The 26,615-nt window shown below is 45.9% G+C and overlaps 1 protein-coding gene across 1 annotated transcript in view; it reads right to left on the bottom strand.

Moving 5' to 3' along the window:
- UMPS (uridine monophosphate synthetase) overlaps nucleotides 1-26,615 on the bottom strand; it is a 138,199-nt gene that overhangs the window by 43,155 nt on the left and 68,429 nt on the right. Inside the window, exons 4-5 of the mRNA XM_086957093.1 lie at nucleotides 21,463-21,638; nucleotides 15,520-15,634 (exon numbers count right to left, since the gene is read on the bottom strand). Coding sequence (XP_086813219.1) covers nucleotides 15,520-15,634; nucleotides 21,463-21,638 — 291 coding nt within the window. The remainder of the gene's footprint in view (nucleotides 1-15,519; nucleotides 15,635-21,462; nucleotides 21,639-26,615) is intronic.

Here is a 26,615-nt window from a genome sequence, read left to right as displayed (position 1 = left end):
GACATAGCAAAGGCACATCGGGCTACCAGTCCCTACAATTTTGCCAAGTTTGGTGTAAATCCATTCAGCCGTTCGAGCTAAAAGTGAAATCGACCGCCCTATGGAAATTAACATGGGGAAAACGCGTTTTGGGACACCCCTTTTATCTCGGACCCCGCTTGACAAATCCCCCCCAAACTTTCAGGGAAGGACCGGGGCGCCGCGAGGCCATTTTGAGGAATTTTCAGGCAGATTCGTCAACCGGCGCCAAAGTTATTCCAAATAGAATTTTGAGATTTAACATTGAAAAAAATCCTAACTATAACTACCTACTGGCGACCGCCAGTAGGATGGATATAGATATATAGATATATATATATATATATATATATTATATATTAATTATATGATATCTTTTATGTATATATATTACTACTATTTTATTCACCGTGGGACTCCCACTTCGACGACGGGGAATTATTCAAGCATGTGAATCCATTAAAGACACCCTAATACTGGATAAATAGCATTGCCATTTACAATGCCAATAGCTTAAACTGGCATAAATGCGAGACCTATTGCACTGCAAATGCTGCCTGTTATTTGGTGTAAATCCGTTCAGTAGTTTGAGAAATTAAAGGAAAAGCAAATTTATATATCTAGGGAATGGATCCTCTGAAGATCATCCAGTCCCCGTACCAGATAGAATTGGCAGCAAACTTGGGACTGCTTCAGCCGAATCTCGCCCCACCCTACCCAAAAAAAAGGAAATGTTAAAAAAAGAGAAAAGGGGGCTGGGTGGAAATTCTGGGGTCCAAATCGGTTACCATTACAGAAGAGGGAAAAACCGAGACAGAGGGCAGAAAAATCGAGAAAAGGCAAACCAGACCATAAGAGGGCAAAACAGGGCAGAAAAGTGAGCATTGAAGGCAAAACACAGGGCAGACAAAACACAAAACAGAGCAGAAGAGGGCAAAATAGACGCTCACCCACTCACAGAATCCCTCAGAGACTCAGACCCACTCAAAAGACACAACCACTCACAGACCCAGTGAGACACACACCCACTCACTCACAGACCGAGCAACACTTATGCAGCCACTCCTGACGCAGACACTCACTCGCACACCCACTGAAACACTCATGCTCTCCCTCTCAAAGGTTACAGTTTGGGAACAAAAATATTCTTTGAAATTCACTTGAAACACCAAAGGTAAAACGGGCGTTATGGTTAGAAAAAAACATTAAAAAACCTTGAAGATTCACTGAAAAAAACCAAAAGGTTAAATGGACGCTCTAGTTGGGCTCAGATTTCACACGTACAAAGCCATAGAAATTCAGCAGCTATAGTTACCTGAGCCAACTATAACTTACGCCCTGCAATGCACTGCTTGTGACCTCACGAATTACATCACTCACGACATGGTTAGTGACATCACATCATCAAGTGGAGTGTTTTCTAAAAGTTTGAGAGCTAAGCATTTATAGCAAGCTAGTGGCTGACTAGTGCCAAGTAATAGTGGCTGACTACTGCTAAGATAAATGTTCTAATGCACAGAAGTATGCAGAGATGGGTAAGCACCTCCATCTCGAACTGGGGCACTAACCTATTGGTGTTACAATCCAAAACTGACAAGATGCCCCATGAATGGTCTGCATCTATTACTGGTTTAAAGTAAGCTTTATTATACTGGAAAGGGTGGAACCAAAGGACTGCTGATGTGGAGGACTGAAACACGAAAACTAACAAACCTTACCTTTGAGGTTAAGATGGACAATGTGGCTGGACTCTGATGTGCAGTAAACCCTTCGGGATGCAGTGGCCTACATTAATTGTAGCTCTGATATTGCATCTAACCAGGATTCAATAAATACTAAATATCAATGTTTATATACTGGTTTGAAATGTGTTTGTTACAGTTCTATGATCTTACTGTATGCTGTAGTCAATGTTCAAGATATGATTACATGATGAAGAGCGAAATCTGGGCAGATCTAGAACAGGCAGCCAGAGCAGGCAACAGCACGGAGTTCTGGAGAATAGTGAATGCTCCACATTTTAAAAACACGAAGAATCCCTCCCTTGATAGCAATGTAGGTGAGGAAGTATGGGTAACCCATTTCGGAGACATCTTTGCCCTTAGTACTCCCTCAGGAATACCTACTCCAACCATAGAAGAGTGTACTCATACTGTCCTTTCCTTCTCACTAAATGAAGTGAAGGAAGGACTGAGCTCATGCATTCAGGCCCAGACGGACTCCCAACCAACTTCAAGAAATACCAGATTAATGGGTCCCTTGCTTACAAATGTTTTAAACTCTATAGCTAAGATAGGCCACCCCCCCTCATGGTGCACAGGTGTCATTGTCCAGAGATATAAAAAAAGGGGACATGGCAGACCCCAAAAATTATAGGCCAATTTCCCTGCTAGATACGACCTCCAAATTGATGGGACGACTTTTACTCTCCAAATTAGAGGGCTGGGCACGGGAGAATAATATACTAATCCAGGCCCAGTATGGGTTCCAGCAAGGAAGGGGTACTGTCGACCAGTGTTTAAATTTAGAAATGACTATTGAAAAATACGTTCGATTGAAGGGAGGAAAAATCTACATGGCTTTCATGGACTTGGCGGCGTTCGACTGTGTTGTCCATGAAAAGCTATGGAAGATACTGGAGGAGACAGGTGCTGATCATGCCATAATAAATTTCATCCTATTTGGGGGTCCTTTTTGATAAAGACGCATCCTGGCAAATCCTGGCTAAAACTGGTAGAAGGTAGGAAGAGGGGAATGGAGAGAAGCCTCTCAGCATTAAAAACCCTTGCACTGAAAATGGGTGTAAGACCACTGATCCCTTTAATAAACATTTATAAAGCCAAGGCCAAGGCGGTAGCAACCTATGGGGCGGGAGTAGGGGGCCGGGTAACATCAAATATCCTCCAAACTTCTGAAAATAACTATTTCAAGTCTCTGCTAGGCCTTCCCTCCTCTACTTCAAACTATACCTTACATCAAGAACTGGGCCTCCCGTATATTCAAGATATAATCCAATTGGCCCCAATCTTTTTGTGGCACTCAATTTGGCGCAGGGAAACAGTGCCACTCACACAACTTATATTAAGGGAGTGTTTAAGCATGGAAAAAAACAGAAATTCGCTGTGGCTCGGCTATGTGGAATCAGTCTTGAAGGAGCTCGGCCTCCATGGTCTTTTCAAGGAACCCTTAACATGCAGAAGTGTTTCAAAGAAAAAGATTTCCCGTATTTTTATTGCATAGGCGGCCTATAAGAGGAAGGAGCAATACAAAGGAAAAGCTGCAGTCGTCCCCTACCACCTGAGCCAGTCACTGTCAGAGAGAGGGTTTTACTATCTAGCAGATGTCACCATTCCTCAGCACAGACTCATACTGCTGAGGTTCCATATGAATGAGATTCCTTTAATGTTAGGATACCCGGAGAAACGTTATAACCATGCAGAGCTCAGCTTATGTCCATGTGACTCCCTCTCAAGACAAACTGAACTGCATCTGGTTTTATTAAAAAGGCCTGTATGAGAAAAAGGAAGAGGGGGACGGCTTGTATCTAAGGGCAGGGAAAAGTTATCCACTAATGCATCTGAGAGAGTAACTCAGATAAGGTTGATGTTAAACGGATATCTAAATTATATTATCTTTTTTGTATTTTTTTTTCTTATACAAGGGACATGAAGTATTTTATTGAAATGAAATTGTTACTTTGTATTTAATCTGTACTTTTATGATTTTTAAAAAAAAATCTTTATTACAAAAAACAGCTCCATTACAGTGCACATCAGTCAGCATCGGAAGCTCATTGGCAAATGCAAACAACTCAATCAAGTAAGAGCCCTCTTCAGTACTCAAGCGGCCTACGCCCTTGGATCAAACCCCTACAGAAACCAACATGCAGTACCAAGGCACCTACGGTACCCCTTACTAAATCCCCCCCCCCCCCACCCCCCCCACACTGTCAACCACTCCCGGCCCCATACTGTTCCCCCCCGCGCCTTAATATGTCCATTATCATCCTTGGTTGTAGTTGGTTGAGCCATGAGTGTATAGAGCAGCCCAATTCTTTATCACAAACCAATCAGACAGAAAGGAAAATGTCGTTAACGAACACCCCATCACCCCACCGCTGATCCAGTTTGGGTGTCCATCCAGGCCCCCCGTATCGCCTCCACGCCAGCCATATTCTCTCCCACTTCTTGGGGCAACCCCGGCTGCTATAAATAACCTTTTCCGCCCTCTGGCATCAGTCCAGGTCCCGCTCCCACTCTTCCACCGTTGGCAAAAGGTCACTCCCCATAGCCTAGCTATATTTCTCTTGGCCACCATACTTGCTAGGGCTAACCAGGTCTTGTCCCATTTTGGCCAGGTAGCATCACTCGTCACCCCTAAAACATGCCATCGGGCCTCAAGCGGGACCGATGCCCCTACTACCTCTTCCATGATGCCTATCAGTCTGACCCAGTATGTTCGAATTTTGGTGCAGTCCCATAGAATGTGGAAGAAAGTGCTCTCCTCCCCACATCCCCGTAATCAAAATTGCGAAGCTGTATAACCCATCATATACTGCACCGTACGTGGGGTGTAGGACCTATAGAAGATGCGCAACTGGACCAGCCTGAATCTGGCGCAAATCGCCACCTCTCTGGAACACTGCAAGGCCTCATTCCAATCATCATCCTCTAACAACCCGATATCTGACTACCACTTTTCTCTCAGGGGTCTCAGCGGGTCCGGAAGATTGTTAACAAGCTTTTTGTAAGTAAGGGAGATAGCCTTATCTATCATGGGGTCCAACAGTAGCCTATCCTCAAGTGGGGCATATTCAGGCAGCTGATCCCCCTGGTTCATGTGGGCATTTATGGCATGTCTGAGCTGTTGATAGTGCAAGAACTCTCCGTTGCCCATTTGAAACTCAGTCTGTAAGGTCGCAAAGTCCACCATAGTCCCCCTCTTCCACACATCCCCCAGCACGTCACTACCAATCAGACTCCATTGGCGTAGATCCCGTAATTTCGCAACTTCCTGGAGGAAATTGCCAGCCCACAATGGCGTGTGTTCCGTGAGCTTCACCTCCCAACCCAGCAATTTTGTCGCCCGCTTCCACACCCCTACTACCACTGCTGTTTGGGGCTGCAAGGTCCGGCTGCACCTACCCTTGGTGTAGAGAGCTGCTAAGTAGGTCTCGCTTTCTAGGGCCATACGGTCCACCCTATAGGCAGGTACCTCCTGCGGGGCAAACACCCAACCATTAACATTGATCAGCTGCGTCGCCCAGTAGTACAGGCGGATGTCTGGAACAGTCAGTCCTCCCTCATATGGCCCCCGTTGCAGTTTTCTAAGAGCTATTCTTGGCCATCCTCCACTCCACAGTAAGGAGCGGAGTTCCTTGCTCTGGGATCGGAAAGGGCGAGCTTTGCAGGACGTATATCAACCATGGAAGGGCCATCATTTTGAATAAGACGGCGCATCCCATCAAGGAGATCGGGGGAGTCCTCCGGTGTGCCACGTCACCGTGGAGCCGTTCTAGTTGTGCCAGCACAATCAAATGGATAAATTCGGTATCTGATGGTGTGACCCATATTCCCAGATAGCGGAACACTTCTCGCCAAATCAGACCCCTGCAATCATCCATCACTTGCGGTTGGGGTCCCGTCAAGACATATCCCAGGGACTTGCCCCAGTTGATGCGGAATCCAGAGTATTCCCCAAATTTGCAGAATCCAGAGTATTCCCCGAATTTGCGCAAAATAATCATCAGCCTTTGGATGGACGCAGCCGGCTGTTGGATATACAATAAGATGTCATCGGCATATAACGATATGCGTTTCTCCCATCCTCCTCCTAAATCTATGCCCCACACCCCAGGGTCCACCCGAATCCAGTGGGCCAACGGCTCCAGCGCAAGGGCAAATAGGGTCAGGGAAAGGGGGCAGCCTTGCCTCGTGCCGCGCCCCAGCCGGAACTCCCTTGACATAGCGCCATTAACTCGGACCATTGCAAGCGGCTCCGTATACAGCAGTTTCACCCATGAACAAAAATTGTCTCCAAATCCTAGTTTTTCCAAGACTGCATAGATGTACTGCCATTCCATGCTGTCAAAAGCCATGTGGGAATCAAGGGACAATAATGGTGCAGGTACCTCGGGACGCACAGACAACCACTGCAGAACTCCGAACAAACGTCGCAGATTCAGCCGTGTGCTCCTGTGGGGCATGAAGCCAGACTGATCCGGGTGGAACAAAGATTGCACAACGGCCCCTAGGCTTGTGGCCAGGATCTTTCCAAGGACCTTCGCCTCATAGTTAAGGAGGAATATAGGTCTGTAGGAGTTGCACTCCCCCCTGTGGCTTTCCGGCCTTATGGATCACTACGATCGTCGCCAATCGTAAATCCCTCGGAAGCTTCCCAACCTCCCGCGCCTCGACGAACATGCTACTCATGTGTGGTGCCTTTCTACTAGCGCCACACCCAAATATTTCTGCCAGGAACCAGTTAGGTCCCGGGGCCTTTCCCGTTTGTAAGTCCCCCCATGGCCTCCTCCACTTCCTTAACCACAATATCAGAGTCCAAAATGTCTCTGTCAGCTGGATCCAGTGTGGGCAGCTGTAAGGGGGCCAGGAAATCCCGACACTCCAGCTCCTCACTAGCCGTGTGAGACCGGTATACCGCCTCATAATAGAGTGCAAAATCCTCCGCTATCGCCGCGTTAGTGTCACGCAATGTCCTATCCGGCCGCTCTATCCCCGGCACCCAGTTTCGTTCCCTATCCATCTTCTCCAGCCATGCTATCATTTTGTTGGCCTTATTCCCCAAGTCGTACACTTGTCGCTGAGTGGTAAGTGCACGTGAGCGTGCCTGTTCAGTAAGTACATCCCTCAGTTCTTTGCTCAAGAGGCGTGCCCTGTGTTGCCTGTCCTGTTCCTGCTCCTGGGAATGCCCCCTCTCATCCTCCAGAGCTTGAAGCTCCAGTTCCAACTTATCAATTTGTGCATAGTTTTCCTTACGCTGTCGTCCGACCTCCGCCTGCACAAAGTCTCTAGCCACGGTCTTATACGCCTCCCAGACTATCCCAGGGAAACTAGCTGAGCCTACATTTTCCGCAAAATATTGATCTACCCTCTCCCAGAACTTTTCCTGGAACTCCCGATCTTTAAATAAAAAGTTGTTGAGCCGTGGGGGGAACACTCCAATCACGCCTAGGACCAGTCAACTGTACCCCCACCGGTGAATGGTCAGATATCCCCCTTGCTTTATGGTGTCCATCTCGGAAGAGGCCCAAGCAGTCAGTCTGTGTAAATAGATAATCAATCCAGGATCCCGGATACCGAACCGTGACCCATATGCGGGACCCATTTTCGACTCCAGTGTAGTACCTATAGACTGTATTGTCTGCATTATGGAGGACAAAGAAGGTCCGCGGAGCTCCTCCGGTTCCCGGGGTGGGTCGCGCCCCCCCCTGTTCCTCCGTGTAATTGTCCATGGTGTTGGTTTGCGTCACTGTGGACTTGTTATTCCTCATTGTAGTGCTTACTGTCGGATACTAGCCACCAGGTCCCCAGCGCTCTGTCCTCACACCACTCTGCCCGGGAAACTCTTGTATCGCCCCTCACCAGGCCAACAAGTCCCCACGAGGGCTAGCAGCTTGTCAGGGACCCCGCACCACTCCTCTCTGTCCAGGGCTCTATACCTGCCCTCAAACTCGCTCCAATGGCCTCTCAGTCGCCTTTGTCTCTGCCCGTCCGGGGTCCGCACCCTCGCTGCCTCTCGGGCTGCTCAATAGGGGATGAAGGTATTCGCAATGTAGCGACTGCGCCGCAGCTCCGGCCAGCCCACACCACTCCTACTTTGTGAGGTCCGGTCTCCGCTTCGCCATACAATGCAGACTGTCACTCCCTGCAGGTGCTCACCGGGGGGGGGGGGGCAGTAGAAACAATCACAACGCCCAGCCTCAGAGACCTCTGTTGCCACTTCGGGTTTCACTGCAGCCCCGTACTCTCCGCTGCCGCCCAAGGGCGCTCCTCCACCGGCCAGCCAACCACTTGAGGCCGGTGCTTCACATACTGTCTCCAGCCGCCCAGGCCCCAATAGGCCCCAACTCGCCGACCACCGGTACTAGACTTCCCGGCGTCGGAGCGGGCGGGAAGCACACCTTTCTGCACCGGAGCACAGCGGCTCGCAGATGCCGTCGTGCAATGCGGCGTAGCAGCAGGATATATGCCGGATTTTAGGGATCGTTAATCGGGCCTCAGGAGCGCTGCGAAATTATGCGGCCATCTTGGTTGCTGCCAAGCCACGCCCCCCCCTTATGATCTTTTTTAAACTGATCGAATAAAGAAATGAATGAAATGAATGCTTACATGATATCTTGAGTAACAAGTAAATCAATGGGAGCTATAAAAAAAATGGATTTCCACTGTGGTGACTTAATTCAGGCAAGACAATATAGGCAGTTTTCATCCTGGTTTAGGGTCCACATACAACAATTTGATCCAGGTTATCAACAGCCCAACCCCCAGTTTTTCTAAAACTGTGCTGAGATAAAACAGCTTGGAGAATCTAAGGCCTTGTGTATGTTTAGTGCTGCCGGTGGGTATTTAACAGGGGTGGCTGCTGGTTAGTGAAAGAATAATCTGAAGTTATAGGAGTGCTATGGTCCAGCACAAACCCATTCTCGTCTGGAAGGGCATTGCAGACAGCACCACAAGAAATCAGTTTGAAAGTCTTGAATTTAGATTACAAGATCTTACACAGCAGTCACTTGGGCCTGAATGAGGTATTCTCTTTTTTATATTGATTTCACAAACAAAAGAAATAATTTTTACATGGCATTTTAGTGCATTATTAAATGTCACAAGTAAAAAAAAACCACAAATGTACATGTTTCAGGTACAGGCGAACATTGACCAGGTTAACTGTACGTGCAGGTGTTCTGTGCTGCTTAGGGCCAGGTGTAATGCACAGTAACAAACACTACTAACTCTGCGGTGACCCAGCAACTCCAGGTGTTTCCCTATCTGCTTCGACCCCCATGGTGTTGTGTTGAGTTATCATTTATATTGCACGTTGCCTGCAGACAGGATTGTAATGGTTGACAGATATCCGTGGGTCTAGCTGCAGGCGGCTGCAATTGTGCATATATGACGCTAGTAGTGTTACAGTATGTCATACTACATTGCCATGAGTGCAATGTAGGGGCATGTTTACAACCCCAGTTGATGGCTACTTCCCACTTAGCGATGAGGCGTGCAATAGCGACAAATCTTTGCTTGGATTTAGGAAGGTCTTGTGTATACCCAAGTAGCGCCATCAGTGGCGTGGGCGCAATCTCCATTTCAATCATACGGGAAATTTCCCCAAATACTACCCTCCAATAGCCTATCTTGGTACAAGTCCAGGTAATATGTGCGAAGTCTGCCTCTGGGGAGCAGCATCTCAGGCATGTGTGTGGGCGAGAGGGGACTATATGATGCATTTTGCTGAGCGTCATATACGCCCTCCACAAGAATTCACAGTGCAGCAACTTATGCCGATGGCTAGGGGCGACACGGCGTATCTGTGTACAGCACAGACCCCACTCCGCATCTGTGATTGGGTGACCAAGGTTGCGCTCCCATGCCGGCCTCACACCAGTATCAGGGCAAGGAAGCAGCGCCACTGCGGCCTTCTACATTCTAGCCATAAGATGACTACCATCCCCATCCTTAATAACATCTGTCAATATTGGGTATTCAGGGGGTTCTAGTGGGTAACTGAACATACTCGCCTGTAATGCCCTATAAAGCCTTTGCAACACAAAATGATCAATTGCTTTGGCATCGCAGAAGCTGGGGTTTCCGTGCATGCAAAAATATGACCCTTGGTGAACAAGTCCCCAAATTTCACCAGATGGAATTTAGTCAGTGTGCGCATTACCAAAGCCACATGCAATATGGGGATCCAGTCATTACCCACTAGTGGCAATGCGGATGAGTAGAATATGCGGGACCCAGTCACAGTTAGCAGTTTATGCCATGCCCAGCTAGTTGTGGATAGGGTTTGGATATCATGCGGGTATCGAACAGTAACAGGGTGTTAAGTGGCGCCGAAGTGCCAGATCAGCTTCTGGTCTGCGATACGGAATCCCAATATCTGCTTGATACCGGTGTCAAGTGAAACTCGCCTGTGCTACCAAATAGTAAATCCGAAAGTTTGGTACCCCGAACCCTCCTTTCTCATATGGTAGCATTAAAGTATCCCAGCCAATGCGGGGCTGCTTCCCCCCATACCAGTCGTATCGAAAGCGTTCGGAGGTCTGAGAAAAAGCTATTATACAACAGGATAGGAATGTTCTGAAAGAGATACCAGCATTGTGGAAGAACCACCATCTTGATTATGGCTATTCTACCTGCTATTGACAAAGGCACATCAACCAGCGCTCTATATTACGCCCCAGCTTCTCCATAACCAGGCCGTAATTCAACTGAAGGATACAGTCCTTTTCTCTGTGGACACAGATTCCAAAATATTACAGTCATCGCACCACGCTAGTGGGTACTCAACGATTCTGTTACTTGGCGCCACCGTCAGTGGGAAAACGTCAGATTTTTCCCAGTTTATACGTAAACCCGACAGGGTACCATACCTCGTCACTTCAAAGTGGAGGGCATCAAGTTATCATCCAGGTGCCTAAAATACAATATGAAATCGTCTGCGTATAATGTGAGAAGTAGGGGTCCTGTATTGAATTGCAGCCCCCGATGGCCGCGATTGTCCTGTAGGTGCTGCATCGACAGGTCAAGTGCCACCACAAACAGCGGGTGGGGGGGGGAGAAGAGTGGACACCCCGGCTGTGTCCCCCGGGTAAGTTGAAACTCACCTGTTCATGTTCCATTGAGATGGATGCTCGCTGTGGGTAGTCTGTACACCAGTTTGACCACCGCTAAGTACCGTTCCGGCACCCCCAATCGTCCCATTGTCGCATACAGAAAGGGCCATTCAAGCGAGTCAAAAGCCGTCTCCACATAGAGTAGCAAAGCGGCCGCTATGACAGTTGGTGATATTCTGTGCAGTGCTGCAAACAATGTGCAGAGATTAAGAGCTGTTGACTTGAGTCGAATGGAACCAGACAGTGCTGGGGATATCAGTCGCTCAGCGATTAATGCAAGCCAGGTTGCCAATATTTGAGCTAATATCTTATTATCAAAGTTTAAAAGTGACAGTGGTTGATATGTGCTACAATTCCACGTATCCTTCCCGGGCTTCGGAAGCAGGATTATGACCGCCTCTCTCAGAGTAGAGGGTGAGCAACCCAGCCTCTACCGCCTTCGGATATATGTCAATAAGTTAGGGTGCGATGAGAGCTTTATATCCCTTATAAAAGCAACCCGTAAACCCATCAAGCCCTGGGACCTTAGAGCCATCAAGCGCATCAATGGCTTCCATGACTTAGTCCTCCGAAAAAGGATCAGCTAAAAACTCCTGATGCGCTTTTTCCCTCCAAACCAGCGAGATCTCATCTAGATAGTTACTGTAGTCCTTAGGGGGCCCAGTGGCCCTGGAAGTACATTGTTGTATAGTATTTAAGCACCTCCTAGAGGATTCCCACATTGCCAGTAATCCGCGACTCCCCAGGACCTGCTAGTTCCGCTATATAGGTTGGTCTGCGAGACTGTTGCATTAGTCTAGATACAGTTCTACCAGGCCTCTCGCCCTCCACATACCAACTAGAGACTGCATACTTTGAGGAAATGCACCTCGCGTTCTTCTGCCTCCCGAAATTCTACCCGCAGTGCTGCAAGGCGTTGCAAATCAGGAGGGCCGGTGGAACTAGCCTCTATACGATCAAGTCATTCAACTGCGCTTCTATTTGTGCTAATGTACGTCGTAGGTCTCGAAGTACCCCAGCGCTTTTGGAGATACACTCCTCTTATGCATGCCTTAAAGGCTTTCCACAATGTGCCCTTGGAATCCACTGATTCCTCGTTCAGTGAAAAATACTCTGTGACCTCCTCCCCCAACTAAGTCGTGAAAACAGCATCTCTAAGTTCAGAGTCAGGAAATCTCCATGGAAGCTCTACCCCTCCCCTGCTCTGGGTATTCTCAGCTTCACCATGACGGAGGAGTGGTTAGACAGTGTATGCGAGAGGTGGCTGTATCTAGCCATGGTGCCACTCCGACGGAAAGGCGCCAGTAATCCAACCGTGTCCATGTGTGAATAGTGTGTGTACCCATGCCAATCCATGCAGTGATATCTCCAAGCGTCCACCAATCCAAACCTATCCATAATGTCTAGCAGTGATCGCCTTGCCATGGGCTTTGTGTCCATCGTATTGCTGTACCATTGCGAGCTAGGTCAAGGAGTAGATTGAAATCCTCACCCAAGTATTTGTGGTCTGCCCACATGCGCTCTATGTTGATGTGAATAGTATCGAAGAAGTCGGGGTCATCAACATTCGGTGCATATATATTCACAAATAGTACAGAATGATGGAGCATGAATCCCTTAACCAACAAATATCGCCCCTGTGTCTCAGCATACCTCCACCTCTCTAAACAGCACCTTTCTATCGATCAATATTGCAACTCCTCTGGCATACGAGCTAAAACCTCTGAAATATCTATGTGCCCTCCAATTTGAGGCCAGGGGCGCCTTACGAATGAGGGATTCTATAGTTTCTTTACCCAGTTTGGGCAGGACCACCACTGCCTCTTTAGTGGTACTCAGTAAAGTTCTAAAGTTCTGCCTTTCATTTTGTTGGTCCTGTAGATAGACTCTGAAGCAATAATGTCAACCTCCAGAAAGAGGTTCTCGGCAACCACAAGGAAACAAAGGACTGAAAAAGTAATTTAAATTGTTTGATCTGCTAAAACTGTTCTTTTGCTTTGACAAAACAAACTGCAATTATATTATATACACACACACGAGGACCAAGACATAATATTATGCACACAAGAAAGCATTTACCTCAAAAGGCAAAGACACTGTCTGCAATTGTCAAATAGCATGTGTGTAACATGTATATAGATAACATACTATGTTGTCAGACCAGACTTGGCAAGAGGCTGCCCCCGACACAGCTGAGCAATTGCAACTAACAGTTGTAACGTGTTTCAGTGCAATCATTTCCCTAGCATCTAGTGCGTTTAGTGATGTTTCACTGTGGATAATAAAGATACTCCATTTCTACTATATTTTCACTTTTACAAAATAAATCGTATGCCAAAACCATGAGTAGAGTGTCTTGTAGACTCACTGGCTCTCACTAAAGCTGGTGACATCCCAGAACAGCTTATTGTAGTCATAGGAATTTACCAGTTTTACACCTAGAAATTGTGTAGCAAACAAACTCAAACGTGGAGTCAGGCCTAAACAGTCAATGAAGAAGTGAGGCCTGTTGCTTCCAATAAAGGTTTAATTACAGGCACTCTGGATATGGATATGTTTTCTATCCTACAGATAATCTGCCCCTATAGACAAATACACTCATGTTGATGTGTATGCTGATCCAGTATTCAAATCCAGTCTGGCACCTGGGGATATTCAATAAGTGAGGAATCTGCATGTAAAAGTAACATTCATATTTTGTTTTTTGTGCATTTGAAAAGAGTTAGATTGTCCCCTCACAAACAAATCTGTTGATCAGCAATTCACTATACAGCTACAGGTTTTCAAAAAGTTATAACACTATGGTACACTGTGTATATTCCAGGCAAACCCCAATTGGTTTACAGAGTCAAAAATGATATCACTAAATGCTCTTTTGTGGTATGGTGGGCAAGCGGGTCAGGCTTAGAGAGTAGTGCTAAGCATTTGTTGTACTCATAGGCAATAGATGAGACACTCGAGAATAAATCCAACACCAATTTAGAAAACTAACAAGTATTTTTAAATACATTTTGATACCAAGAACTTCGTGATCAAGTAAGTAATTTTTTTAACATTGAAAGAAAAAAAGAAATCTCATATCAAAGGCAACAGAGGCTGATTAGCCATCCTGCTTAGATCAGGGGACAGCACCTCCACCAAGAACAGGTACTGTTTCGGAACTCAGAAAGCATGGCTCTCACCTCCAGGTGGTCAGACACTAGTCTGTGGTGGAAGGCTCATCAGGAACAGTCAGCCAGTACACTAGTAGTTTAAGGTTTTCAGGGGGCACCTCTAAGGTGCCCTCTGGGTGCATGTATTGATAAATCCATCACTGAAATCAGTGTGGGTTTATTAATACGAGATGTTTTATACCAAACCTCTTTGGGTTCAGTGAAGCCATCATGTAGCTGGGGAACTTGTGATTACCAGTGTCCAGCACGTCCTTAAATTGGCTTTCCTGTTCACAAATAATATCTAAAAATCAGCTTAGAACTTATAGGGGTGTATCTTCTCATGCAGATATGTCCACACATGTACTAAAGTGCACCCTGCTTTAGGGCTATAAAGCCTGCTGTAGTGGTGACTTTCCTATACTGCATGCAGTGTCAGCAAGCATGGCACACAGGAGGTGTGCCATGTCCGGTCTTCACTTTTCTATGCACCATGTCACACAGCCTGCAATGGCAGTTTGCATAAGGGTGCTGAGGGGTTCCTGAGAGTGGCACAATTCACTCTACAGCCCTTAGGGACCCTCTTTAGTATCCATGCCCTGGGTACCCGAGGTACCATTTAACCCCTTCGCTGCGGGGTGTTTTCCCCCGCTGGGCGGAGGGAGGGGTGACGCGCGCGGCTCCGCTGTGCTTGTGACGAGCTCAGCTTGTCATGAGGCGCAATGCAGCTACACTCATGACGAGCGGAGCTCGTCACAACCACACCCGTTTTTCGAACGTTCAGCACAGCGGGGTAATTATCCCTGCGTGCAACGTTCCATCGGCCGTGACGAGCTCAGCTCGCCATGAGTGCAGCTGCACTGTGCCCCATAACGAGCTGAGCTTGTCATGAGCATAGAAGAGGTTAATAGGGTCTTACAGGGGCGCTAATCGTATTGCCAACTGGGGAAACAATTCTACAATTTTAGGGAAAGATCTGGCACTGGGGACCTGGATAGCAGGAACCCAGTGCACTTCTGTCAAAATTGCATCAAATACCAGGCAAAAGGTGGTGGTGACCATTTCAAAAAGGGGCACTTTCCTACACCATCCACACACTATTTATATCCCCATCTGTAAACCTGCATCACTCCTCCAGGAGTAGCCTGGACAGTACACCCTCACCTATGCAAGTCGAGAGACAAAGTCTAAAGAGGAGGTTCTTGATATTTCAATGATCTAGAAGTAGTATCATGGTCCTGAGGTTGCATGAAAAGCTAAGTAGTTGTCACAAGGACTACTTAGTTGCCCCACAGTTCCTTGGACCCCAGTAGAAGTGGCATGACATATCATCAATTTACAAGTAACCAATTTCTCTTAAAAGTGGGGCATGTACATTGGTATACGGCTCAGATATAGGTCTGCTAATTTTGAAACCTCAGCACAGCAAGTTCAACTGTGAAGAAAACTGTTGTAATATACAATCAAATCAGTGTAGAGTTCTGCAGAACCTACCACCAACATCCATCTGGACACCAGGTGTAAAGTGTAGAAATTCTGATTTGCTGCTCACTCTTGAACTAGAAATAAATCCAAAGACAAAATCGTACTGTTCCTCAGCAAGTTTTACCTGAAAAATGCAAAACAAAATGTTCGTCAATATCAAACATAGGAAAGTACAAGGCAGTGTGAAATCAGTTTCCTCTCACCTGCTATCAATTAAGTGATGCAAACAATGATTTCTTTGGATTCATTCAAAAATATTTCATTAAGGAGCAAAACTCAGGGCTTGGCCATAAAACTATTAACAATCGAATAAAAATAATGAACTTTGTTCTCACTTTGGTCTGCGCCCGAGAGATGGCCCTCTTATCTTGTGGAACCAGACGCAGGCCGGAGTGATCCCAAGTGATGCAACGCTGCTTGAAAGGACAATCAAAAGCAGGTCTCTCGAGAATGCATGTTTCCAAAGTAAAGGTTCACAATGATCAAGAAGTGTGACCAAGGGTGCTAAAGCCGAATTGCCATAGGTACATTTTGGAGTTATTAAAATACTGGGGTTCAGGCTCCCACACTGAATTCACGACAATCATGTGTGTAGATTATAGAAAACATATCACATACGGACTTTAGATCTAATGTCCAGAATTAGTTTTGCAAAATGCTGAATGTTCCAGAAGATGCAGAGATGCTATTCCAAACCCACAAGATCATTTCGGAATACCAAAGAAACAGGTCTCTGATGTACTGACAACAATCCAATACTTCTCAGTCAAAGGAAGTATTTGCAATGATGAATGGACATTCTTAAGCACAAGTCTACAGAAAACAGGATAGTAACCTATTTGAACAAACATCTTGGACTAAAAACAAGGTTAATAATGACTTTTCATACTTTTAAGAAGCCTTTAATGTTAGGTAGCAGCTCTTGTGAAAGAGTTAGGAGTCCGTGTCAGGTTATCAGGCTAAAAGAAAGAGCTAAAGTCCAAACCAACAAGATGAGGTGTCCCATCATGTCCCCAAGTTATGAGTAGGTAGGGAATTCCCCAGATTTTTTCTTTTTTTACTCTGGACTTGAGACAATTTGGGGGTGAATTGTCCGGCCAAACTAGATCAGCTATACAATCATATTTTCTCCTAGACAATCGATGCAAAGGTCTCTATGGATGGGCACATAAGACCAGTACAAGATTGAGCAGATTGCATGCTTAAAGATGAATTTTCAAAATAGAGGACTCAGATAACTATAGAAAAACGGCGGGGTAGGGGAGTTGAGAGGGAACATTGTATGGTGTAACACATTGAACTGTACCAAAGAATGATTTTACTGTATACATTTGGCAATGGAATAGTACTAAACCATCGATGTTAAGTTGGACACCCTTCAGAAACTGTATGATACATATCTGCTAATGGATATACTGCCAGGTACTTTGTTGTTTATGTAATGAAAAGATTGTTTAAAAAAATAAAGTTTAATTTCAATCCTTGCTTGTATATCTCAGGCCTTACACTTATATTTCCACACTCTTTAAATCTAGGACAGAGGTTTAGCCTTTCCACACAGTGAAAGTTATCTATCCACAGCCTAACTGAGACACCTTTTGCATTTAACCAAGTTTCAAACTCGCAAATTGTGGGTACAAATTGACGAGGAATACTCCTTGATAAACCATTCATGTACTGGCATGTCTCATAATACACTGATATATTGTCTTAAAGGGGTCGGGAGGGGAGGAGCTACGTCAGCAAACAAGATGGCTGCTTAGGCTCCCGGCTCCGACGACCTCCGTATCCCACCACAATATCCTGTACATTATCCTGATTTTACGCCTAGCCTCTGTGTGCATGAACTTTTCCGCACTCCGATGGTGAAATCCGGAAACTTTTATCGGCTGGTTTGACGAAGTTCCAACGAGTTAAAGATTGTGGCCTACTCCAGCGCTGAAGCCGGGGCCTCGAGTATTTTCACAGCCGGGCTGCAGTGCAACAACATCGGCCGGGAGACCCAGGCTGGGTCCGGTCAATCTGAGTGGAGGCTTTGTTTAAGCCCAAATTTGGCAGCGATCATTTCAATTGCTCAGCATTGATGGAGGAGTGATTCTGCTTGCTGTTGGCTGCGGGTGGGGGTCCCCGTCCCGCGGACCCGGTACTGGGCCCGACGGAGTTCGGTCGGTCGGGGTCTCTGGCCTGCGGCCTTAACCGGGTTGACCGTGGCTGTGAATAGAGACTGGTCACCCTCCGCATCTGCACGATCGGGATCCTGTTTGTGTGCCCCCCCCCCCCCACCCCCCCACCCGAGGATGCCAGATTCACCCGGGGAGGTGATTGTGATTGGTGTCTGGCGTGAGACTATGGATCAAACGGTGCTTGAGCCATCGCTGAGGATAATACTGGCAGAAATTTGGGCGTTCCATTCACATGTGGATGTCTTATTGAGTAAGCTGGACACGCGCCTATCTGAGATGCTCCTGGTGGAACCGGACACAGCCTTACTGTCGGAACAGCAATCTGCAGCCATTCAAACCACGGCCATTTTGACTCTGTGCTATAACCACGTGAGGAAGCAAGTATTGAAACCATCTGATGGTGCCCTGGAGGACGGGTGTTCCCGAGGTTGTCAGTGTATTGCCGAACCTTCCACCACTATCGACTTTGGAGGTACCGAAAGGTGTTCCCCCTCCCGGAAACTTTTGTTCGTGACTTTCCATTCATTTTGTGGTCGTCCTCTCCTTACTTGGTGACTTTACGACTCCTGGGCAAGATACATTGGGACTTTCCATCTGGGAGGGAGAGTTCTCCTGCATCTGAAGATTTTGCGGGCTCACTGCCTAGGAGTCGCCATAGATTGATTCTTGATGACTCCCTTCTCCTTTATTACTCCTTTGTGTGCCTTTGGGTCTCGCTGGGGGAGGAGGGGGGGGGGGGGGGAGGGTTGGGGGGGTTGTGTGCTGGTTCGGAAGGGCCAAGGTTAAGATCAACCAGGTCGGGACGGGTTAGAGTGGCTTTTAAGGGTATTCAAATTGCAACTGTTTGATCTAAGAGGCTGGGCGGTGTATCACGGTGCCCCCTAATTTCTTCTACAAGTGTGGTCATACCTTGTCTTTTAGTTATAGGGGGTGTCTGTTTCTTGCGGGGGGACTAAAGTGGCTGGGAGCCCAAACGCATAAGCACTCCTCCACTCTCTTTCCTACTTTTAGGGTTTTCGTTATTAGGGGCGACAGGCACGCTGCTAGTGGGGTTAGGCTGTAGCCATTTGCAGGGGTGCAGGGTGGGGGGCTGGACAGGGTTTTTTTATTTTGCCTTTTTTTATTTCTATGGCCTTTTTCCTCCTTCCCTTTCTCTTCCTTAAAGGATCAGTATAGCTGACTAATCATTTGGATTCTTATTGTGTACTTATATTTAGTGCTTATGCTTTTATGAAATCCTGATTCCCGGGTGGGCAGACCCTGAGAACTGGCGCTCAACATTGAATGTATATCGTATTGTTGTTTGTACTGATCCATATGATTAAACCAATGTTCCATTATAGCGGTTATTATGTGCATATCTTGTCTCCTGCCCTGTCCCCCGTATTCTTCTGTTTTGATTGTATGGCATCTGATCCTTTCTTAAATAATATAAAATGGAACCTCTGTCTCATCCTGGTACTCAGTTGTGCATACTAATACAAGTTTTATCCTGATTCGCTGCCGGACCTCAGGGTTGTCGGCTGATGAGCTGTGTCGTATTGTGATATAGGCGGTCTTAATTTTGTTTAGCGGCCGGCCCCTGCAGTTGTAGGCCCATGCTTGTATTTTTATTGAATGCTACAATAAAGGTTTTAAAAAAATAATAATAATAATAAATAAAAAAAGGGGTTGGGAGATTACTTTAACCTTCCTTCATGACAATCGTCCTCTATAATCCAGATTTCTCCTCAAGCTTACCTGATAAAGGTTTTAAAAACTGGTTATCTGGATCAGAGGTGGCTCTGAGAAATGGAAGGTTAGACACAGTGAGGTTCTAGAGACTTCAACCCCTCTAAAAATCTGATGAAGGAACACTGCTAAAAAAAAATAAGTATATAGCCTCTTGAGAAAATTGCATAGCTCGAGACCCATTAAAATGACCACCTGGAAAACAAAAAAAGGGGCCCGAAACTCCAAGACTCCAAACTGAAAATTTGGCCTACAGCTGCCACTTCATCTGTATGTGCTCAGCATGAAGAAAGTAGATAAAAGATTCTTAGGAGCTTGTACTGGACTCCTATATGCTTAAAATCAAAGTTTAGGTTCAAAAGAGTGGTTAGCAGGGATGTGGTGAACGAGGCACAATTGAATTTGTTTAAGGCAAATGTGTGGGCTTGGAAAACGGCCATTGTTTTCTGTAAGGCGATTCAAATTCACATTCAAAATAAAACAGGGATGAACTTAACCCTTTCAGCACTATTGACGGAACCGTTCCGTCACGCCCTTCGGGTGGGCTATGCTCATGACGGAACGGTTCCGTCACGGCCCGCTCGCCGCGCGGCACTGATTTCTGTCACCCGCGCAGGTGAGCCGCGCCCCCCCCCCCCGCGACCATTAGCGCTGCGGCGGAATAGCCGCCGCAGCGAAGGTGTTAAAATGGTGGCCTTAAGTGTATTATTTGTTGACACAGGAGACTATTCAGACTACCTCTTTACTACATCAAGGGTTAAGCTCTTGACCCATAGATTACTTGCGGCAAGGCACACCTGGAAATTGCCTACTTCTCTTGTTTCAATGGGTTTGCTTAAATTATGGTTAATATATTCTATGCAAAAGTTAACTGCAATAATTCGAGTTGAATATTTCCATGTCCTTCCAGATTCTCTTCAAGGCAAGACTCCATTGCTACTCATCTAAATTAATAGGAGTTGATTTTCCTTTGTGTGTTCACATCTGGAAAGCTGCCAAACACAGTTACATAGCACCTTCTTGTAGAATGTAGATATTGTTGCTGTATAACTCAGATCTAACATGTATTGTATACAACTACAACGAATTGTCCTACCTGTGTCCCTCCCAAATAAAAAAAACATTTAGAACTATATCGAGGCCCACAGTGCAAGACTTGGGTGGAAACCCATTTGCTAAACTTTTGAAGAACTGAATAACAAATCACATTTTAGAGCAAGACTTTAAGGGTCTCTAAAAAGCAAAGATTGAATCAAAAATCGTTTTGTCATTCAAAATGAAGGCATCCAGGATAAAATGGTATAAAATGTATTGCTCAAAGTGTGGGACAACACAACTTGTAAATTGCCTTGTTGATTATTCAAATTTCAAAACGCCTAAGGATATTGCCAGGCTGCTTGTGTAGAGGACCTCTGAGGAAATTGGGAAGATTTTTCTTTCAATATCCAACTTCCACCAGAGGCGATTCTTATCATAAAGAAAGCGTGGAATAATTCAGGATACGCAAAGCTTATAGGATGCACCAGAAGAAGGGCTAAGGGGAGTTTCGGGGTGAATTATTGTAAAGGGATAAAGGCAAGCATTGAAATGAACTAGGCAAATTGTACGTCAAGAGACATCCGATAAACATTAGAGCAAGTATGTAACTAAAAGCAGCAGAAAATATTATAAATATGGGCAGTACGAATATCAGAGTGTCTACAAACCTAAACCCCTGAATACATCACCATGAATTCCAATCAGGAATCTTATTTGTTACAACAATACAATACGCAACTACCTCAGCGTTATCGTCATCAGATCTAGGGCAAGGATAAAGGATTACGTATTTAACCATTCACATCATTTGGTTTTCACAACTAATCACTGTATAATACATTAATTGATGTGAAGTGCCAGCAAACTGAACAAGACCGATTATTTTGACCATAAAATATCTGTAGTCCAAATATCAAACTGCATGAATAATAGGATAATTCCTCTTATTTTTGAGAAAGACAAAGTGAATGACCTGATAAGAGGGGAATATTCTACATACCGCAGCAGTTGTGTAGTTGCCAGTTGCCAGAGTACCTTGAGAGCTCATTTCGGCAATCAAAAGGCACCCTCTGTGTAAAGGAAGTCCAATTTCTTTTAACCCATTCACAACACCAGGTCCAGGAACCACATGTGCATTCACTATGTCAGACCAGGATGCAATTTTATATAAGCCACCTGAAATAGAAAATAAGGATGGGCCAATTGAGTTACACACATTTTTCTGAAGACAGGACAGGTTGAACCACAGTCAATTCCCATTACTCTCATATCAAACTGGGGATATGTTAAAAACAAAGGCCACTGCTGCTCTGAGTCTGAGGTCATATCAGTGGCAACACCACCACACAATCCACAGTTAGGACATGCACCCCAAGATATATGAAGAAAGCTTGCTTAATTATAGCAATGCCTTGTTTTAGCGGTTATAGACATAAGATGATAATGAGAGTATGCCACATGACTCAAAACATCTTTTCAATACTAAATAATGGCAAGGACACTTTTGCGTAGATTATACACCAGGCTTCTCCAACGAGTAGCTAGTAGCAATTGGTAGCTCTTCAGCTACCTGGAAGTAGATATTTTAGGGGGGTGTAGGGTCAAATTAACTGTCTTAGCACTAAATCAAGGATTGGGGCAGTGATGCACTTCGTATTTTTATGTAGTATTGATTAGTACTGAACATTAGACCGCTTGTATTTAAAATGGTTTTAAAATGACTGTAAATAAGATATTGACACCATCCATAAATGATGCATTACTTAAAATTGTCCATTTACAGTTACCCCTGACGAAGGGCTGGACTATAGCCCGAAATGAATTGGGTTTGAAATGAAATAAAAGAATGCTGCTCTGAACAACTTAGTGTATTAAGATCTTATTTTCAAAAAAAGTCCGGATGGACACATGGAAATATGAGAAGTTACTTAAATGCAGTATGAGAAACATGTGGATTTTAGGAATGTGATGACAACGGAATGACAAACATTTATGAAGAACATTGCATAAACTGTGAAGAGGTCGAATGGTTTAAAATTGAGTTGGATATGGAATCCTCATATGCAGTGCACCTGGGAGTGGAGCGTGTCACCACGCGCTCCACACATGTTTATACTTAGTATTAGTGTATTCCGGCTTGCACAACCCAGGCATGCACGCAATTGGTTAAAAATTCTTTGGTCGGGGAGGAGCTTCGCGCGCGACCAAGATGGCCGCGTGACCACAGGGCTCCCGAGACCCTCAGAGCTTCCCACATCTATCCTGTCGTTTATCCTGTCCTTCAGTGGCATATCTGAAGATGAACCACGGGTGAGGCGAGATCTATTTCCAGATTCCGAAACGGAGACTGGAGTTGTGGTGATCTGAAGATTGTGGCCTACGCCTCCCGTGATGCCCGGCTGTTGAGTTGGCACAGTGCCCGAGCCTCAGTTGAACAACGGCCTGATGTGGTGGGGTCGACCGGTCTGGTAGACTTTCACTTTTGATTAGGCCTTTCCCCGAGGGAGATTCCACAGTAAGCGGCCCATTATTGTCGAGGTCGGCTATTCTAGGTTACAACCGAGTGTACCTCCTCATCGCTTTGAGAATCTTGGTTTTATACCTGGTGTATGCCCTCCTGGGTGACGCTGGGCCACGGTTCTGAGGTCCTCGATCCACCATCTTCCTGCCTAATCTATCTGCCTCACGTTGGTCTGTACTCCGCAATGGCGGGGAATCCAGAGGGTGAAAAGCAGAAGCTCAAGACAACCCGGCGAGGTGGCTAGACCCAGACTAACAATATGGACTATTATGCCCAAACTAGAGGATCTCCTAGCGGATCGAGCAGAGCGCTGGAGGACACTAGGGATGTTCCGACGTCAGCAACCGAACCGACCCTACAAGACGTTATGGCCGCCATAGATGTGATCAAGTCCTCCCTTGGGCAACAAATGGCGACCCTGGCCCATAAACTCGACACTGAGGCGATCGATGTTAATCTGATCCTTACGGACCTGACAAAAACTAACGAGAAAGTCAAGTCGTTGGACATTAGGACCTCCAGTTTAATGAGCGATGTTGCTGATCTGAAGACTGAGGTCCGCAACTTGAGGGCCTCCAATGATCTCTTCGTCCGTCGCTTGGAGGATTTTGAAGGGAGGGCTCGGCGGAACAACGTTCGCATTATCGGTGTGCCGGAGAAGGCGGAAGATGCCGCAGCTGACCTCTTCGTCGAAAACTTGGTTGTTAACCATCTTGCACCCAAGGGATTAAGTAAATTTTTCATGGTCGAGCGGGCCCATAGAGTGCCGGGTGGTAAGCCAAAGGTGGGGGCCCCACCGTGGCCTATGATCGCAGGGATTTTTAACTTTCGTGACAGAGACGCTATCCTGCAGGCTTCGCAGGTGAATGGTCCCACCAAGTTCGAGAACACTACTATCAACTTCTACCCGGACTTTACCCAATCTGTTCAAAGGCAGACTTGGCTTCCTGGGAGTAAAGAGGAGACTGTGTGATATGGGCCTAAAGTATGCTATGCTTTTTCTGGCCAAGTTGCGAATTGAACACGCTGAGCGCAATGTGGAAATAAAATTGACAATTGTGCCCTATCATTTCCCTGTTTCTGCCTGACAGCCATTTTTTCATTCAGACAAGCACCCATTTTGTGTGACATCCATTTTGTCTTCAGACCAACAAGCAAGACACCCTGCCTCTGGCACCCCCGTTCATTGACCACACATTTCTTTGGTTCTGCCAATTCTGGGAACCAGCAGAAGGTAGTTCCTGTTTTCTTAACTGTAAGACACCCTGCACCTGGCATCTTAGTTCATTGACCACCCCTTCCTGTGCTTCACCAATTCCCAGAACCAGCAGACAGTTCCGGTCTTAAGAAATAGTTCCTGTCCTTCACTGCAAGCCACAGAGCAGATGGTCTCTGTTTTACACAAGATAGTTCCTCTTTTTGACTCTTGTGGTTCAGCCAATTCCCAGAACCAGCAAGATAGTTCCTGTTTTACACAAGATGGTTCCTGTTCTTGACTCTAAGCCAGAGATAAACCCTGAATGAGTAAGGGCCTTCAACTGAAAGAGAACACATTTCCACACATCACATGCCCTCTCACGAGACACAAGACACGCCCCTACCTTGACACATCTGTTGGAAATTACTGCCTGTCACTTCCCTTTTTCTTGTCACTTCTCTTTTCTTCTTTTGCCTATTGACTGAAAACTGTATAAATATTCTGATGTGTGAATAAAGCTGCAGACCACTCCTGTACCCGCTTGGTGCTGGAGCTCTCCCCTTAACTCGAGTTACTGGACCCTTTTTTTTTGTACCCGAGCACCACGGACTCCTCTCCTTGCTTTGACTGAAATTATGATTATTAAGTATAGAAATTCTGAGATGAGGTAATATTGAATTAATTAAACACATTAATTGGCGCCCGAATAGGAACGTTCCCTTTTCCCCCCCAACGCCGGTGATATTGGACCCGGTACTGTCCCCTCCTGACCTTTGACGGACTTCAAAGTGCACAACGCAGAGAATTCCCGCTAACTCCCTCGAGGCAAAGAGGGGGACCAACTGCGGCCCGGCATCCACACGAGGCGGTGAGGAAAATTGCAGAACTTCCTGAACCAGAGCCCAACCTATGAAGAGACGAGTCCGAGGTTCTGCGAGTCCCACCTTAGAAGCTGCGCGCATTTCAAGATCTTCAAGAGGCCTTCCAGTTATTAATCGGTGAGTACTGCTGAAAAGTATAAAGACGAACCCACAGCTTTTGTGGGTGCGGTAAAGATACATGTTTTTGTTGGTTTCTCACCTATCTTTGGTGAGGACTGCTAAACTAGTATAAAAGATGGACTCACCACTTTCGTGGGTACGGTAAAGATATATGTTCTGTTTGTTTTTCTTTTTCTCTCAATTCTAAATCTTTGAAAAGTCTTGCCATCATGCCTATTTTCTCGAAAATACGTAAGATAGCAACCAAAAGGAGTATTCTTGAGAAGGAAATTCCCCTCCCTCCTCTGGATACTCCAGGACACTTCATGTATGCAAAACATGGTGTTGGTGCAATTATTTATTGTGATTTAGTTGTGGATTATACTAAAGACCTAGAACACAGATATAGAGGGCCTGAAAATGGTACTTTTGACATGGAATGTATTATAAAATTAGAGGAACAGTTGTGGAAGAAAAAGGGAGTCCGCCAGTCACAAAGTGACTCAGTGGAATTATGGAGAAAAGAAGCCCATAGGAGGCAACAGAAGGAATTGCATAAAGTTGAAAAGGGTAAGAGAATGTCAGAGCAGGCCAAGAAAGAACAGTTACAAGAAATAGGGAAAGAAGTAGTTAGTGAAAGGAATAAAAGGGAACAATCAGCCATTTCTACTGGTTTTTATCCTGTATTGCCATCTGCACCTGAAAACCTTAACATTGCACCACCTAAGACACAACCTACCGCCCCATCACCAGAGGATACTTTCACCAATTTCCTCTTAGATACTCCACCTCCATATGAGGTTCCAGTAATTCAACACCCTCTGCCTCCGCCACCCCTTTTACAACATAACACACCACCTCTCACTCCAGAAGGGGGTGCCGTAGGTCCAGACCCAGTTAAAACAATTCCCGACGGCCCCTATGACCCGACTCCGAGCAACACAGGAGAGGCGGCCTGAATAAGTAAAATACTTCACGACTCCTGGGAAGAAATAAGACATCTACCAGCAATTGACACGTTTCTTCAAGCGGCCTCTGAGTTTCTTCGTACTGGAGAGAACTCACGAGCCATTAACACTATGATTACAAGAAGATCACACCCTGTAAAAATGCACATGTATAGGTTCCTCCTCTGCTGTTTCATAAAACACATACAAGCAGAGGAAAGAAATGTACCAGTTTCACTTTGACTTATTAGATTCTGCATCCGACCACACTAGTCTAGAACTTATAAATGATGCACTAGACAGGGTCACCCGTAAGGTGACCCGTATTCTGCAAAACTTGCAAACAAATGGAGAATAAGAAACTGGAGGAGGAAATTACTGAACCTACTGAAAAAGTCCTACCCGTTCGTTCTTCCGCCCCTATTTCACGAACACCCCCACCTACATTCCTCCAAGGTCACTCTGAACGGTCATCTCCAGATGAGTTATTTGAAAAAACATACAATG

The sequence above is a fragment of the Lissotriton vulgaris genome, chromosome 2_1 (assembly GCF_964263255.1).
Source record: "Lissotriton vulgaris chromosome 2_1, aLisVul1.2, whole genome shotgun sequence".
NCBI classification, from domain to species: Eukaryota; Metazoa; Chordata; class Amphibia; order Caudata; family Salamandridae; genus Lissotriton; species Lissotriton vulgaris.
Note: the sequence above shows the minus strand (reverse complement) of the source record. Positions and strands in the feature narration are given on the sequence as shown.